Source organism: Triturus cristatus, chromosome 9 (assembly GCF_964204655.1).
Source record: "Triturus cristatus chromosome 9, aTriCri1.1, whole genome shotgun sequence".
NCBI lineage: Eukaryota > Metazoa > Chordata > Amphibia > Caudata > Salamandridae > Triturus > Triturus cristatus.
Window position 1 is genome coordinate 1,284,125,710 of NC_140592.1, and position 16,535 is coordinate 1,284,142,244.

The 16,535-nt window shown below is 48.3% G+C and overlaps 1 protein-coding gene across 1 annotated transcript in view; it reads left to right on the forward strand.

Moving 5' to 3' along the window:
• Positions 1–16,535, forward strand: part of TTC6 (tetratricopeptide repeat domain 6) — a 1,112,931-nt gene that overhangs the window by 400,621 nt on the left and 695,775 nt on the right. The window contains exon 14 of the mRNA XM_085627931.1: positions 12,427–12,919. Within this exon, the coding sequence (XP_085484057.1) occupies positions 12,427–12,919 (493 nt within the window). The remainder of the gene's footprint in view (positions 1–12,426; positions 12,920–16,535) is intronic.

Consider the following 16,535-nt stretch of genomic DNA (forward strand, 5'->3'; position numbering starts at 1 on the left):
TTTCATGTGGTTGGCAGGCAAAGTTCAAGCCACGTTCATGCATGGTGTTTGTTGGTGAGCAGCTGTTCGGCGAGAAGACCCATGGCTTCCTGTAGCACTTAAAAATAGTAGAGGTTTGGCTCATTCGCAGCCTCGGCTCCCCAGCTCGACAATTCCATCAACAATAAAGAAATGTTCAGGGCTACGTCAGGATTGTACAGTCCCAACAGAAACACCATTCCCCTCCTTTCCAGATATTCTAATGATTAACCTGCTCCTGTCTGGGCAGTGGTGGATTCTGGGGACGAAGCCAACAAGAACTGTAGCAGATGCATTCTGTACACCCTTTGCCGACTCTGCTGCTTCAAACCCCTCTGAATCCCACCCACCAACAGCACTATACTCCCGTGGTGGAAGCGCTCCCATCACGGTGGATCACTGAGTCATCCAGCCAGGCTTGAAGGGCTATCCCCTACCCTTCGTGTCCCTTCCTTCGGACCACCATTCTTCCACCCTTCGTCCACCAGAATGTGCTCTTAGACACACGACATGGAGATTGGCTGTGGGGCCTGGTGCAGAGCAAGGGCTGTGGTGGCCACAAGGCTTGGCCCAACCATACACAGACAGCCTGTCCTTTTGCTATGCTCATCAGGGGTTCCTGTCATATGTATATATATATTCACTGAAAAAACCATAGGTTTCACACATGTTATAGTTAGCGGAAATTTTACTGATAAAAAACCAGTGAAATTCCCCCGTTATAGTTAGTGCAGGCAACTATAACTCACGCGACCGCAATCCTCTGCTGATGCTAATACTGTATTTAGACACTTATTTGCCCATGTCTTCTTCCATACATTTTTAGCTATACATATATTACAAATATTTTTTTTTCATAAAGACACATATGTCATCAGCAGAAGATTGCGGTCGTGTGAGTTATAGTTGCCTGCACTAACTATAACGGGGGAATTTCACTGGTTTTTTTATCAGTAAAATTTCCGCTAACTATAACATGTGTGAAACCTATGGTTTTTTCAGTGAATTTGCAAGGTTTTTTAAATGCTAATTCCTAACTATAACGTGTGTGAAACCTATGGTTTTTTCAGTGAATTTGTACGGTTTTTTAAATGCTAAGTTACTTTACGCCATTCGTGGCGTGCGCGCCCACTTAACGCAGTTCGTTCCGTGCGCGCACGGTGCGCTTCGCGCACCGTGCGCGCACAGTAAGCACGCGGTGCTTACTGTGCTTACGGTGCTTATAAGCCATGCACAAATGGTGCCCTTCGGGCACCATTTGCACACGGGGTGGAGAGAGTGTGGATAATTTTTTCTTTTATTATTTTTGTTAAAAATATTGTGGTTTTTCACACCGCTGATAAGCAGTGCACATTTGGTGGCCTGCGGCCACCAAAAGCACAGGGGGTGGGGAGAGTGTGGATAGTGTTTTTTTTTTTTACATTTTTTACCGTACGCGTACGGTAAGCGTAATCGGCGTAATTAGCGAAAAAATAAAAATGGCATTTTTGGCCTTGGGGGGTCTTGGGGGACTCCCTCAACATGGCTATGTGTGTGTGAGCTGTCAAAACAGCTCCTTTACATGTGTATTGGTTTTATTTAACAACCTAACTCTCAGTGCGAGAGAGAAAATGGCGGCCGCCGCTTCCTGGTTTCGGCCGATTCGAATGTTTACTAAGATCTAAGAGCCAATCAGAATCGCGCTCGCGCACGCCACCGTACGCGTACGGTAAGCTTACGGTAAGCGTACCGTAAGCTGGCTCAGATATATATATTGATTTAAAGGCTATTTTCTCAGAATCTACTGAACAGATTTACACCAAACCTACAAAAGGCACTTCCTTGACCTGAGGACTACCTCTCTGCCAAATTTCAAGTAATTCTGTTCAGCCGTTCGGGCTGTAGCCCTGTCTAAAGGTCCTATGGAAAAATGCATGGGAAAAACGCGTTTTGGGACCCCCCTTTTATCTCAGCCCCCGCTTGACGAATCCTCCCGAGACTTTCAGGGTAGGAGCGGAGCGTAGCGCCCCACCTATTTTGAGAAATTCGCGAGGATTCGTCGACCGGCGCCAAAGTTATTCAAAATAGAATGTTGCGGATTTCCTATGGAAAAGGGGTCCTAACTATAACTACCTACTGGCGACCGCCAGTAGGTAATATATATATATATATATATATATATATATTCTGACCTTCAGTACGCTTCTGCTGTGCCTTTATTACTGAGAGCATACTGCATTTTGGGACTTTTTTTAAACTTTAACCTTGCCGGTGAGCTTCGCCGGCGTCTTTGCCACCCTCCATGGGTCCCAGCACCCCAGAAGAAGCGACGTTAATTTTGGAATATATATATATATATATATGTATATATATATATATATATATTTACCACAAGATGCCCAAAGCTTTTGACAGGGCACTCGACATCACCCCTGCCATCCGGCACGTGACGCAGCTCACCGTGATTATCCCATTTGTGTATTCTTTTTAGCCGACGCGTTTCAGGGCACTGCGACCCCTTCTTCATGGGCAGCTCACAAACACCACTGAGGCTCACAATGAATCCTTTGTCGGTTTTTATTATCATCACATGTCCCTGCAGCAGCCCCTCCCAATTCGTGCTGCCGCAATGCCTGTTGGGGCATGTAGTCACCACATTGCAAGCAATTATTTCCTTTGAGTAAGTTCAGTGACTGTTCGTTATTAAGAGCAAATTACATTCCTTGAGTAGGTAGGGATCCTCTGTGATGAGCTATTTTGTTCGCATCTGGGGCGATGTGCTGACGGTGAAGAAAAGTTTCTCTCCCAGCCTCTCCTTGTACGAGATGGTGCCCCATCCACGGCAGGGACCAGCCGTGCAAAACATTTACCACAAGATGCCCAAAGCTTTTGACAGGGCACTCGACATCACCCCTGCCATCCGGCACGTGACGCAGCTCACCGTGATTATCCCATTTGTGTATTCTTTTTAGCCGACGCGTTTCAGGGCACTGCGGCCCCTTCTTCATGGGCAGCTCACAAACACCACTGAGGCTCACAATGAATCGCCGCTACGAAGACGACGGAACCCACTGAGGGTAACTACATTGTCCAGCATGCTCCAGGGCACTAAGCCACACCCACTCAGGGCAGGGAAAATATGTAAAGGCATGCTGGGTGCTTCCTGATGACTTCTGTGCAGCCGCCCCTGGCGAAGAAGTTAATACTTCGAAACGCGTTGGGCATTGACATTTTAAATCTGGTGTGGATGAAGCTGGCCGCCAGGTTAACAAACTACCGACAGCAGCTGAGTGCATCCGGACTTGCTTGGGCAATTTGAGGTATAATATATCTATATATATCCAAAGTATCTGCAAATAAGCAACGCACTCTCAGTAGCAGTAACGAGTAACGAGTTTAATACACACTGTTACGCGTTTCGGGAGTCGCGCTCCCTTGGTCACAAGGGAGCGCGACTCCCGAAACGCGTAACAGTGTGTATTAAACTCGTTACTGCTACTGAGAGTGCGTTGCTTATTTGCAGATAATTTGGATTGATAATTGCCGGCGGTAGCTCTACCGGCTTAACGCACCACCCAACCACGGGCGAGATCCCCAGGAAGAGCTGATCCTGTTTGCACATATCTATATATATATATATATTACATTTTAATTTTTTTTTTTTTTCAAATTTAGTTTAAAAAATCACGATTTTCATGAAAATGCAATTTTCTATTCAAAATAGTGCTTTTTCAGAGGCATAAAATAATGGTCACGTAATCCTGACTTTCTAAAAAATTATCATTTTACAGTGGTCAACGTGACTTTTTTTCAAGTTTTTTATCGCCAAGTTCCTTGCTTCTGAGTTCTTCCCAGGCACCTCCCTCGTGGTAGGGCACCTCTCATGGAGTTTTTCCTCCTCCCCTACTGCTGTGGAATTTTTTTGCCGCAGTGCTAAAATTGCGATCTTCACACAAAACTCCTGAATTTTAAGATGGTGTAGAAAAGTCACAAATCCCCTTCATCAGCCAATCCCATTTGATCAAAAACATTCAAATGTGTTTGTCAGGATTCACAATTTTCCTAATCCTGATTTTTAATGGTACAGTCCTAGAAATGTGTAAATCTTATTTGGAATTTTTTTAATTCTTATATCTCAAATACTACTAAAGATATTTACACCAAACCAATGAAAGAAGATTTTCGGAATGAAATTATGCTTCAGTTCAGTGGCTTTTTCTGGAGTCCAAGTATTTTCTGTGGGAGCTAAAATGGAAACATGCATCTTTTTCACCCCTCCCCATAACCTGTGTCCCCTGCCCGGAAATGCATGCCATTTTGAACAGTGAACTTTAGCTGACTAAACTTTTTGTTTTCCATATTTCACACATATACCTTCTAAGAGTCAAACGTTAATAGCAAATCAAAAAAATTCTGTTCAAAGGCATCTGAGTCGTAACTACACATTAGAACATTGTAATTTTGGGAACTCCATTGAAGGCAATGGAGCGGCTTAGGGCTTATAGTGGCTGGTAGAAGCCTTCTGCTCCAACATTCCAATGTTTGTCTTTCTATTTCTCCCTTTTTAGGTCGAAGCTTACCAGACAGCTGAGCTGTCTGGTTTGCTAAAGACATCTTGGGGACATTCAGAAATCTGACCTGGGAATGCATTCTGCCCATTGCTTACCTTTGGCTTTGTGGTTTGTAACTCACATTTTCTGGCTATTTTCTGGCTTTATTTGCTGTAGGCTGTCCAGTTTGAGTTCATCCCTCCCATTGCCCAAACCTTGTTTACTGTATTCTTCCACAAACTCGCTGTCTGTAAACATGCTTTTAAATCATGTTCTTACCTTGTCACATTTGCTGTGCATTCAAAGGGAGAGGTCAAATGTCATGCTCTCTCTTCCGAGGGAGCTTGGGGTTTACTTTTCTTTCTCTGACTTTGAAGTGAGAAAATGTATGTGAGAATCCTGCTGAGCATCCATGTAAGAGGAGACGGTGTAGGATGTTTTTTTCCAGCATACTAAAAAAAACAAATAAACTGTCCTGATGTTTCAGAATATATCAGAATTAGGACAAATAAAGCAAAAAAAAAAAGGTGGTTCTGAACTGTGGTGGAAACAAATGTTTGAATACGATCAAAACACATCAATACACCTGGTGATGACATTTGCACACATTATCGTTTGTGTGCAGTAAAACCGTATTTTGGTGCAAATGTAATGGTCATTTCAATTTAAAATGTGGTGTCTGTAATGGCAGTGCGCTACCACACAATGCAAATTTCACTCTACGCCACTCCATGTCCTTCCACTCTATGCTTTTCCACTCTATGCCCTTCCACTCCAAGCGATGTCACTCCATTCTATGGCACTCCACGACGTGCCACTCCACTCTGTGCCTCTCCACTCCACTCTACACCCCTCCACTCAAACCCACTTATCTCACCCAGTCCATTCTACCCCACTCCAATCTATCCGACTCAACTCCACTCCACTCCAATGTACCCCTATCTACCCCACTCCACTTCTCTACAATCTACTCCAATCTACTCCACTCCAATTAACCCCACGCCTCTCCACTCCAATCTACCCTACCGCACTCCACTCTACCCCAACCCAATTTACTCACCCAATTCCACCCCATCCCAATCTGCCCCACCTCACTCCAATCTGCCCCACTTCAACCTGCCCCACTTCAACCTAGCCCACTCTAACCCAATCTACCCCACTCCAATCTACTCCAATCCCCTCTACTCCAATCTTCCCCAATCCACTACGATCCAGACATCCCCACTCCTACACAATCTACTTCACTCCAATCTACCTCACTCCACTCTACCCCAATCTACCCCACTCCAATCTCCTCCCCTCTAATCTATCTCACTCCACTCAATCTAACCCAATCAACCCCACCCACTCCAATCTACCCCACTCCCACAATCTACCACACTCCACTCTACCCCACTCTATCCCACTCTGCTCCAATCTACTCCATTCTATCCCACTCCACTCCAATGTACCCCAATCCAGTCTACCCCACTCCACTCCAGTATACCCTAGTCCAATTTACCCCACTCATTCTAATTTACCCCACTCCACTACAAACTCCACTTCAATTTATCCAACGCGTACCCGCTCTAATCTACACCACTCCACTCCAATCTACCCCGCTCCACCACAATCTGCCCCACTCCAATCTACCATCACCCTACCCCACTCCAGTTCACCACAATCTGCCCTACTCCAATCTACCCCTCTCCAATCTGCCACAATCTACCCCTCCACTCCAATCTACCCTCCACTCCACTTTAATCCATCCTACTGAACTCTACCACACTCCAGTCTACCCAAATATATTCCACTCCACACCAATCTACCTCACTCCACTCCAGTCTACCCCAATCTACCACACTCCACTCTACCCCACTCCACTCCAATCCACTCCAGTGTACCCTAATCCAATCTAGCCGACTCCACTCCAATCTACCCTACTCCAATTTACCCCACCCATTCCAATCTACCACACTCCACTACAAACTCCACTGCAATCTGTCCAACTCCTCCCCACTCTAATCTACACCACTCCACTCCAATTTACCCCACTCCACCATAATCTGCCCCACTCCAATCTACCACAACCTATCCTACTCCAGTTTACCACAATCTGCCCTACTCCAATCTACCCCTCTCCAATCTGACGCAATCTACCCCTCCACTCCAAACTACCCTCCACTCCAAACTACCCTCCACTCCAAACTACCCTCCACTCCAAACTACCCTCCACTCCAATCTACCCTCCACTCCAATCTACCCTCCACTCCAATCTACCCAATCTACCTCACTCCACTGCACTCTAATCTATCCCACTGAACTCTACCACACTCCAGTCCACCCAAATCTATCCCACTCCACACCAATCTACCTCACTCCAATCTACCCCACTCCACTCGATCTACCCCACTTCACCTCAATCTACCCCACTCCAATCTACCCTTATCTACTCCACTCCAATATATACTCCTGCACCCCAACCCACTCTACCCCACTGCACCCAATCCCACTCCACCCTACTTTACCACACTCTACCGCACTCCAATCCAATTTACTCAACTCCAATCTGTGAGAAGTTGGCCTGATATATGCTGTCCACTAGTTATAGTGGGCACCCTGTATCTGTCCAAACAGCCCCTTATGGTGAATAGGTTAAAGACAACCTTTATTGAAAGCTATCCTAGTGGTAGCTATGGAGAGCAGCCTTCAGGCTATGTCTTGAAGGAATGTAAAGCAGCTTGCTTTACCAGTCTATAATCTCTTGAATGACCAAATGAAAGGACAACCACACCAGGTATATATTTACAATATATGTATTTAAGATAAAACACACCCCTCTAGTCTCTTTATGAGACTGGAGTTCGAAGTACTTAAGTTACAAGTTAGCAATCAACAGTAATAGCACAAATACACGTTTGGGCCCTAAGGGCGTACCAAACCATATACCAATAAAGTGGTATAAGAACCACGAGTGAACTAGACACAAGGCCTAGAGCCTGTAGAATTGCTGGGACACCAATGAACCACCCAAGGTAGTGACACGGGGGACCCACGGGAGCCGTGTGCAGTGTGTGAATACAGCCGCGGGTTCCCGTTAGCTTCTATGGACAATGTCGCGATGGAAATTTAAAGATTAGGGACACTTAGAAATGGGTCAGGACCAAACCCTTTTGGACTTAGGAAGTTCTAGGGCTAGCACCCACGGGAGCACTGGAGTACTCGAGTTACCTCACCCAGGGAAGCTGGGTGCATAGGTGTCTTTTGGTGTCGGGTCGCGTCATCGATTGTAATGGAAGCCTGCAAAGAACTGCTGCTGCCGTGAAGAGGAGAAGTGTCCGAAGAGATCCAAGCCTGGATCTAGGATGGAAGGAGCCTGAAAGCAGAGGGGACAGAGTCTGGATCACTAGCCAGTGACCGAGGGCAGGATGGACCAATGCCCACAGATGTCGGGTGCTTCAGGTGAGTTGACGGGTGTCTTGACTCTTCAGACACCAGGTCCAGGAGGCGTCGATGAAGTCCACGAGCCGGATTCGAGCTGTCCCACGAAGTCTGTCGAGTGTTGTGGTGTCGGTGACCAGATTGGACCCAACAAGCCTTGGCAACGGCAAGTCACTTGGAATCCGAGAAAGGATGGCGGTGCAGACCAGCAAGGTCTGTGGGATGAGTTTAGTGTGTCCGGGCAAGAGTTTGGATTTTTATGGTTGATTATGATAAAATATCCAATTGATGCAAGTATATCAAGTGATACTGGTGAGAAGTTTGTGCTTTTATTTGTTTGTCAGAAAAGAACAAGGATGGCACAGCCAACACGTGTTTCGCCCTCTAACCGGCCATCAGGCCTAGGGCTTCTTCAGGGCGGGAGGTCAGGTAATGGGATATCAAAATGATCGTGAGGGTTTGTCAACCCGAAGATTCTATTGTCTTGGCTAATGCCAGGTGCCGATGGGTTTCTCCGATCGTGGCACAAACTTCTCACCAGTATCACTTGATATACTTGCATCAATTGGATATTTTATCATAATCAACCATAAAAATCCAAACTCTTGTCCGGACACACTAAACTCATCCTACTTCATTTTAGGGGGATAGGGGTTTCTCCCCCTGTTTCTGGGCCAGAAAAAGTACAAGACAATACACGCTTATTATATGATGAGTAAGGGATGTGGATCTTTCTCCCCTCACCTAAAACGCAGCAAGGTCTGTGGGACTCACCCAGCGAGGGTAAGTCGGGGCACGTCTGGAGCAACCAGGAAAGCCCAATCAGAAGAGGAGTTGCCTTCGTGGGGACCTACTAGCCAACAGGCTAGAGATCGCGAAGGAGCCTCTAGCGGTCGCACTGGAAACTGGCCCTCGTGGAGTGGAGGCCAGAAATCTTCAGTGCAGGAGGTGCTCAAGGCTGGGGCTACTCGGAGCCCAAAGCACAACTTCGAGGAAGTTCAGGAAGATGATGGATCAGCAAAAGATCACGGTGTCCAGGGGTCACGGTTCCACGTCATCCACGATAGCCACGGGGCTCAGCTTTGGGGAAGTCTGGAAATCCACCTCTGGTGATGCAAAGACTTCGGCGTCCGGCGGGAGCCTCAGCGATGCAGACCGGTCAGTTGCTTCTTTGGTGCCTGCCAAGCAGGAGAGTCACTCCTTGACCCCAAAGGAGATTTCTTCAGTCTTCTAAGCAAAGTAGAACGTCGAAGGTCCAGGATATATATTGCAGAGTTTCGTCCAGGGCAATCTAAAGTCGCAAGGACTGGGTTCCCATACTTATACAAAGTTTGGGGGTTGGACATACTCGAGGGACCCACCTATGGTAGGGTTTGGAAAGAGGGGTGGTTACACCCATTTCCTTTGTCCAGTTTTGCGCCAGATCAGGGGCAGGTAGCCCCTGCAACTGGTTTGAACTGGACTATGCACAGGGACACCATGTGTGCCCCCAGTGCAGGACTTCAAAGCACCAGAGAGTGCTCCCGCCCAGCCCCAATACACATCTGCCTGTCTGGGGAGGTGGTTACACCTCCCTAGGACAGGAAACCTATTGTCCAGGCCCCCCCTGCTGGAGTTTCCGTCAGCAGCAGGAGGCCAGACTCGTGTCTGTGGCAGTGGCATCCATTTTGTGATGCCTGGGCTGTAGAAAGTCCTACCGGGTTAGACCAGTGTGAACATGTCTCTCCCTCTAGAAGGGTGGAATACTACCCCGCATCCAGAACTGGCGGGGGGGGGGAGTAGTATTCCAAAGTGTTTGACACCAAACACAACATGTTTCCGTGCAGCCATCCCAAACTTAGCACTTACCGCGAGGTTATAATGCACTTAAGAGTATATGGTCAGGCTGCACCACAAACAGCATCAGAGGAGGTACTCCGAACGCTGTAGAGGGGCTCTGCTCATGCAGGGGCACCCTCTCACATAAAAACCAAGCACTTATAGGTTTTATATGTGTATGCAATGGTAGTGATATAGGTAGCCTATACCACTGTAAGGGGTGCAAGCACACCCTTACCCAGGCTGCAGCAGCAGAACTGTGGTGTCATTTTGTAGTGCTTCCCAGGGGTGGCATAATACATGCTGCATCCCCTGGTAGGCCTCTGAGGTGCCTATGCCCTAGGTACATAGTATACCATACACTAGGGGCTTATAAGGCTCTCCAGAATCCAATTGGAAATGTACCTAATGTACATGGAAACCATTTTAGAGAGGAAGCAGCTAGGCTGGGGTCCTGATTAGCAGGGCCACAGCCAGACTAAGGTCGTAAAACAGTGAAACACCAGCAAAAAGTGGGGGTACCCATGTGAAGCAGATCCTACTCTCCTACACAATCTACCCCACTCCACTCTTCCCCAATTTATCTCACTCCACTCCAATCTGTCCAACACCACTCCACCCCACCCCATTCCAATCTACCCCACCCTATTCTACCCTATCCAATCCACCTAATCTGCCCCACTCCACGCTACCCCAATCTACCACATTCCATTCCACTCTACCCAATCTACCCCACTGCACTCCAGTCTACCAAATGCCACAAAAATCGACCCCACTCCAATCCAACCCACTCCCCCAACCTACCTCACTCCATCCCACTCCAATCTACCCTACCCCATCCCAAACGACCCTACTCAAGTCTACCCTATCCAATCAGCCCCACTGCAATCTATCCCACTCTGGTCTATCCCAATCCACTCCCCTCCTATCTACCCCATTCCAATCTACCCCACTCCAAACTACCCCACCCTAAACTGCCCTACCTTAACCCAAACTACCCCACCGCAATCTACCCCACACTCGTCTATCCAACTCCACCCCACACCAATCTACCCCACTCCACTCCAATCTATCCCACTCCTACCTACCCCACTCCAACCTACCCCACTCCACTCCAATCTACCGACTTCACTCGAGTGTACCCTACTGCACTCCCATCTACCCCAACCTAACCCACCCCACTCTTCCTTGATCTACCCCACTCAGCTCTACCCAATATATCCCACTCCACTGTCCCCCCAATCTACCCTCCTCCAATCTATCCCACTCCACGCTACCCCAATCTACCACACTCCATTCCACTCTACCCAATCTACCCCACTGCACTCCAGTCTACCTAATGACACAAAAATCGACCCCACTCCAATCCAACCTACTCCCCCAACCCACCTCACTCCATCCCACTCCAATCTACCCTACCCCATCCCAAACGACCCTACTCAAGTCTACCCCATCCAATCAGCCCCAGTGCAATCTATCTCACTCTGGTCTATCCCAATCCACTCCCCTCCTATCTACCCCACTCCAAACTACCCCACCCTAAACTGCCCCACCTTAACCCAAAGTACCCCACCCCATCCCAATCTACCCCACACTTGTCTATCTAACTCCACTCCACACCAATCTACCCCACTCCACTCCAATCTATCCCACTCCTACCTACCCCACTCCAACCTACACCACTCCACTCCAATCTACCGACTTCACTCGAGTCTACCCTACTGCACTCCCATCTACCCCAAAGTAACCCGCCCCACTCTTCCTTAATCTACCCCACTCAGCTCTACCCAATATATCCCACTCCACTGTCCCCCAATCTACCCTCCTCCAATCTATCCCACTCCAGTCTACCCCACTCTAATCTACTCCACTTCAATCTACCCCACTCCACCGCAAGTTTACCCCTCCCCACTCCAATTTACCACGCTAATCTACCCCAATACACTCCACTCCAATCCATTCTACCCTACTCTACCCACACTTAACTCTATGCCAATCTACCCCACTCTGTCCCAGTCTGCCCCACTCCCTCCCACTAACTTTTAGCCATGCTGAACAGCAGCCACACTGGGCTACATAACGGCTAAAACACATTGTCAAAGTCAACAGTTCTTGCATAGGAGCGATCTATTGGCTTTGGCAATGCTTGTTTAATTTAGAGCATTCTACCCTTTGAGAATGGAATGTTCTAATAGCCTTATATTTCTTCTGCCTCAAGCTATACCTGTTGTTAAAGGCCCTCAACTGCGGCTCGGGCCTATAACTCAGGTTCATGGCCTTTAACAACCGGTATAGCTGTTGGCATCAGACTGTAAGGCTGTAGTGGCCACTGCCTGTATGTAGTATACGGTAGATGAAGTGTTCTAGGATTCTCCGTGGGGCCAATTTAAATGCTTATGACTTACTTGAAGATCCCTAGGATGAAGAACTAGGATTACGAATAATGAAGTCTCTCTTCAAACCTTTGGGCTCTCACCGTTCTTTGGCACATTAGTGATGCTTCATACCAGGATCCCAGTGTCATTCAAAATAATGTATATCCCTTTCACCAGGTCTTAGTTCTGGAAATGTATTCTGTATTTTTACACTGGAACTAAGAAGCACTAAGAGATAAGACAGCTTGTTTTCTTTTCTTCCACAGCTCAGTGTCCCTTCAGAGACTCGACATCCATGCCAGCCTTCGTTCTGCTGCCTTTGCCAACAGGCGGCATGAACGGAAGGCCAGCCTGCCACTGGCATTAGACTTTAACACATTTGCAGAGGCACGTGGAGGTGTTGCAGCCCTTGGAGAACGAGAGTGGGTCCGGGATCTCTGGAACACTTGGTTTGATGAAGTTTTTCCTCACAGCAGACCCCCCAGTATGGCGAAGGAACCAGAAGTCCAAGCCAGCAAGCCCAGTGAACTGGAGCCAGTGAAGGCAGTGCCAGGAGTGTCTCTTCGGCTGGTGAGCTCAGTCACTCCTGTCCTGCTGGATGATACTACGGCAACGGTTCAGGATGTGGAAGCAGAGGTCCATCGTCTGACCGAGCTCATCGAGCAGCCTGGAGAGATCTCTGTCTTTCTCTTCTGCAGACGTGGTGCTTTGTACAGGAGACTTGGAAAACTGCGCAAAGCCTTGAAGGATCTGGGAAGGGTAAGACATGGAATGCTTATAGGACATCTGCGCATGTGCCTCAATAATCAACATAATGACCATAGGCAGCTGGGCACCTATGTGAGGTTCTCACATTCTCACTTAGTCAGTCCTTTGATAGAGCCTCAAATACCTTTGCACTATTGACTTTGTTTGAAGGTCACTGCACAGAGTATCTGATAGAGACTCCTAGCTGCAGATTCCTTACTTTTGAATTTTCCAGACATCAAGCTGGATCCAGAAACTTTTGATCAAGCAATACCCCTTACGTGCACCGTTGGGTGGCTCCATTCGGCTCCACGTGATGTCGGTGTTGTTAGTGTTGGTTATGATGTTGCTGTCATCTATATAGGCACCATCCAGGTGCGCGGACATTAGTTCTTTTCTTTCATCGCCAGTTAAGCTCCGATCCGGGAAAAGCTACCCCTCTGTCGCTTTTTGCCAGGCCTTTTTTTTTTTACTTTTTGTCGACTTCGGAATTTTTTTCCATTGTGTGCGAGGAAGTCTTTAAGGAAGACCAGGTTTAAACCATGCGGTGACTTTCACCATATGATGTCGGTAACCGACCCCCACCTTATCTGACTTTGGTGTCCTGAGCCCAACCACGGCTCAAAAATGCGCTTGGACTGTCAGGCTATGGCTCTGAAAGCTGTGCAAGAGCTGGATATGAAGCTTCTTGTGGCCCACAAGTCAACACCATCCAGCGAGACACTGCGGAGAATCCGGTCCCGATCAATGAAGAGGAGGTCGCGGGACTGCTCCCAGAGCCCCAAGTCCTCGTCATCCCAATCGAGGTCATTGGGATACTCAGGGAAGAGGCACAAGAAGAAGAAGAAGAAGTCCAAGCGGACTTCATCTTCGCTCCTCGAAGAATGAGGTAAGGTGCGTTCTAGGTATGGCTCTGCGGAGCCGGAGCCAGGGTCGACTTCGCGCCTCCCTCACTTTCCTGGAGCCGAAAAGACCCCCACTCAGATGAAAGATTTTTACGAGACCATGTGCCGTGTATTTGAGCGGGCCGATTCCTCTGGTATCATGGGATCAGACGGGGCCCCATCAGATTCGACGCAATTGGCTCTGGCACCCGTGGGGCCTCAGGGATCCGGGACGGTGCCGGTTGTGCCAACGCGACCTTACCCAGCGTTGGACCCGAAGTCAGTGCCTTTGGGGCTGCTGGTGCCCACTGGCGGTTCCAGACCCATCTTTGTCCCCGACGACATGAAGTCAGAACTGCGTCGCTCGACGCCGATTGAACCCAGCGGTACTATGTTGTCACCTGACAATTTTGATGATGTTTCAGGCATGGGAGAGGATTGGGAGGGCTCCATCGACCCTTTAGAACACCAGGATGTTTCTGCAGAACAGATGGACTGGTATGGGGATCTTGGGGAGGCCGGCCAGTGGACTGGACACTTCCCCAGATACTGGCATGCTCTCCCCGCCAACTGTGGCTATGGAGGGAGGGGCATATTTTGCCCTTGTGGTCGAAAGAGCAGCCGAGGTCCTCGGACTGGAGTTGCCCTCTGTGCAGGTGAGGACTAATCTCCTGACCGATGTGCTTCAGCCTGGGGCTTTCACCTCTGAACCACTTTTGCCCTTCAATGAGGCACTTACTGATGTCCTTCTAGGCACATGGTTCAATCCTAAAACAGGGCTTCCGTGAATAGGAAAATTGCACGCCGCCATCGCTCTGCTCTGGGCGACCCAAATCTCCTCAGCCAACACCCCACCCCTGAAAGCTTGGCGGTGCAGGCTTCTATCTCCCCGGGCGAGTTCCCTTCCGCCCCTCCGTATAGTGAATCCAAGACGCTGGAATCACTTGGAAAGAAAATTCTTTCTTCCTCCAGCTTGGCATTGCGGTCGGTGAATACCGCATGCTTATTGGGCTATTTCTCTCACTCCCTTTGGGTGACGGTTGCGCAAGTGCTGCCACAAGTCCCAAAGGAGGCCTGGGCTGCGCTCTCTTAGGCGGTTAAGGGCGGGAGAGATGAAGCAAATTTACCATAAGGTGAGGCCTTGACACAACTGATTGGCTCAGCAGAGCAATTCCATCGACAGTGACCTTGCGGCATCATGCCTGGCTTAGTACAACTGGCTTCTCGGGGGATGTCCAGGCAAACTTGATGGACATACAGTTTGATGGATTCCGTCTTTTTTGGGAGAAGGCAGACTCGGCCCTAGTGAGCTTCAAGGACTCTCGAGCTATGGCCAGATCATTGGGCCTTTCTTCCACACCTCATGGCCAGTCTAGCTTTCACCTCTTTCATGGCAACGGAAGGGGGTTCCAGCCGCACCACCCATATCCCAGCCCTCGTCCGGTGCAGACTTTCCAAGTTGTGCAGGTACGTGGACACGGGAATGACAGCCATAAGTTGTCGGCCACTCTGCCCTCATCATCCTCCTCCCATTCTGCCAAATCAGTAGCGGCTGATGGGTCATTTAAAATTGCTCCAAGAGGAAGTTACAGCTCCCTTGGCCAAGGGCGCTATATAGAGGGCCCCGGATTCAGAAGTAGACAGTGGCTGTTATTCCCGCTACTTTCTGATTCCGAAGAATAACAAAGAGTTGCAGCCCATTTTAGATCTTTGGACTGTCAATCTCTTCCTCAAGAAAGATAAGTTTAAGATGCTCACGCTGGCTCAGGTCTTGTCTGCCCTAGACCATGCCAGATTAAAAAAATATCGTCTATGTACCGTAACCATTTCCATACATTTCCAGAGAAGGAATTGTTGCTCCAAATGTATTCCTCCTCTATGTGTCCCATATAGAGACAGGCAATACTGGGGCAAAACTACTGCCCATCGAAGTACCATGTACTTGCAGGTACAGTTGGTCCTCGAACCTTAAGAAGTTTTCAGTGAGGGCGATCCTCATAAGTTCCACCACAAATTTAATTGGAGCCTCCCGCGGCCATTCCGTATCCCTGAGTATGGTATGTATGACTTTTGATACTCTCCTCTTGAGGGATGCTTGTATAAAGTGATTCCACGTCGAGGCATAGCATTGTTTCTTCTGCTGGATCATATTGGACATCTGCGAGGATATTTAGTAGGTGTTTAGTGTCCCTCACATAGGATTTCAATTTAGGGACCAATGGACATAGGACAAAATCGGTGTATTGTGAGAGTGGTTCAAGGACTGACCTTATTCCAGACACAATGGGCCTTCCAGGGGGAGGTATCTTCTGTAGGAAGGTGGAATCTGACTTTATGGTTGCCCCCACTTTTTTTGCATGGTGTTTTGCTGGTTTATGACTTAGTTGGACTGGGATCCTGCTATTCAGGGCCCCAGTCTATCTGCTTTCTCTCTAAAATGGTTTCCATGTACATTAGGTACATTTCCAATTGGATTCTGGAGTGCCTTATAAGCCCCTAGTATATGGTATACTATGTACCTAGGGCATAGGTACCTCAGAGGCCTACCAGGGGCTGCAGCATGTATTATGCCACCCCTGGGAAGCACTCCAAAATGGCACCACAGGTCTGCTACTGCAGCCTGGGTAAGGGTGTGCTTGCATCCCTTACAATGTTATAGGCTACCTATATCACTACCATTGCACATGCATATAAAACCTATAAGTCACTCTCATGGCAGGCCTTAAAAATCCTGAAGGCGGAGT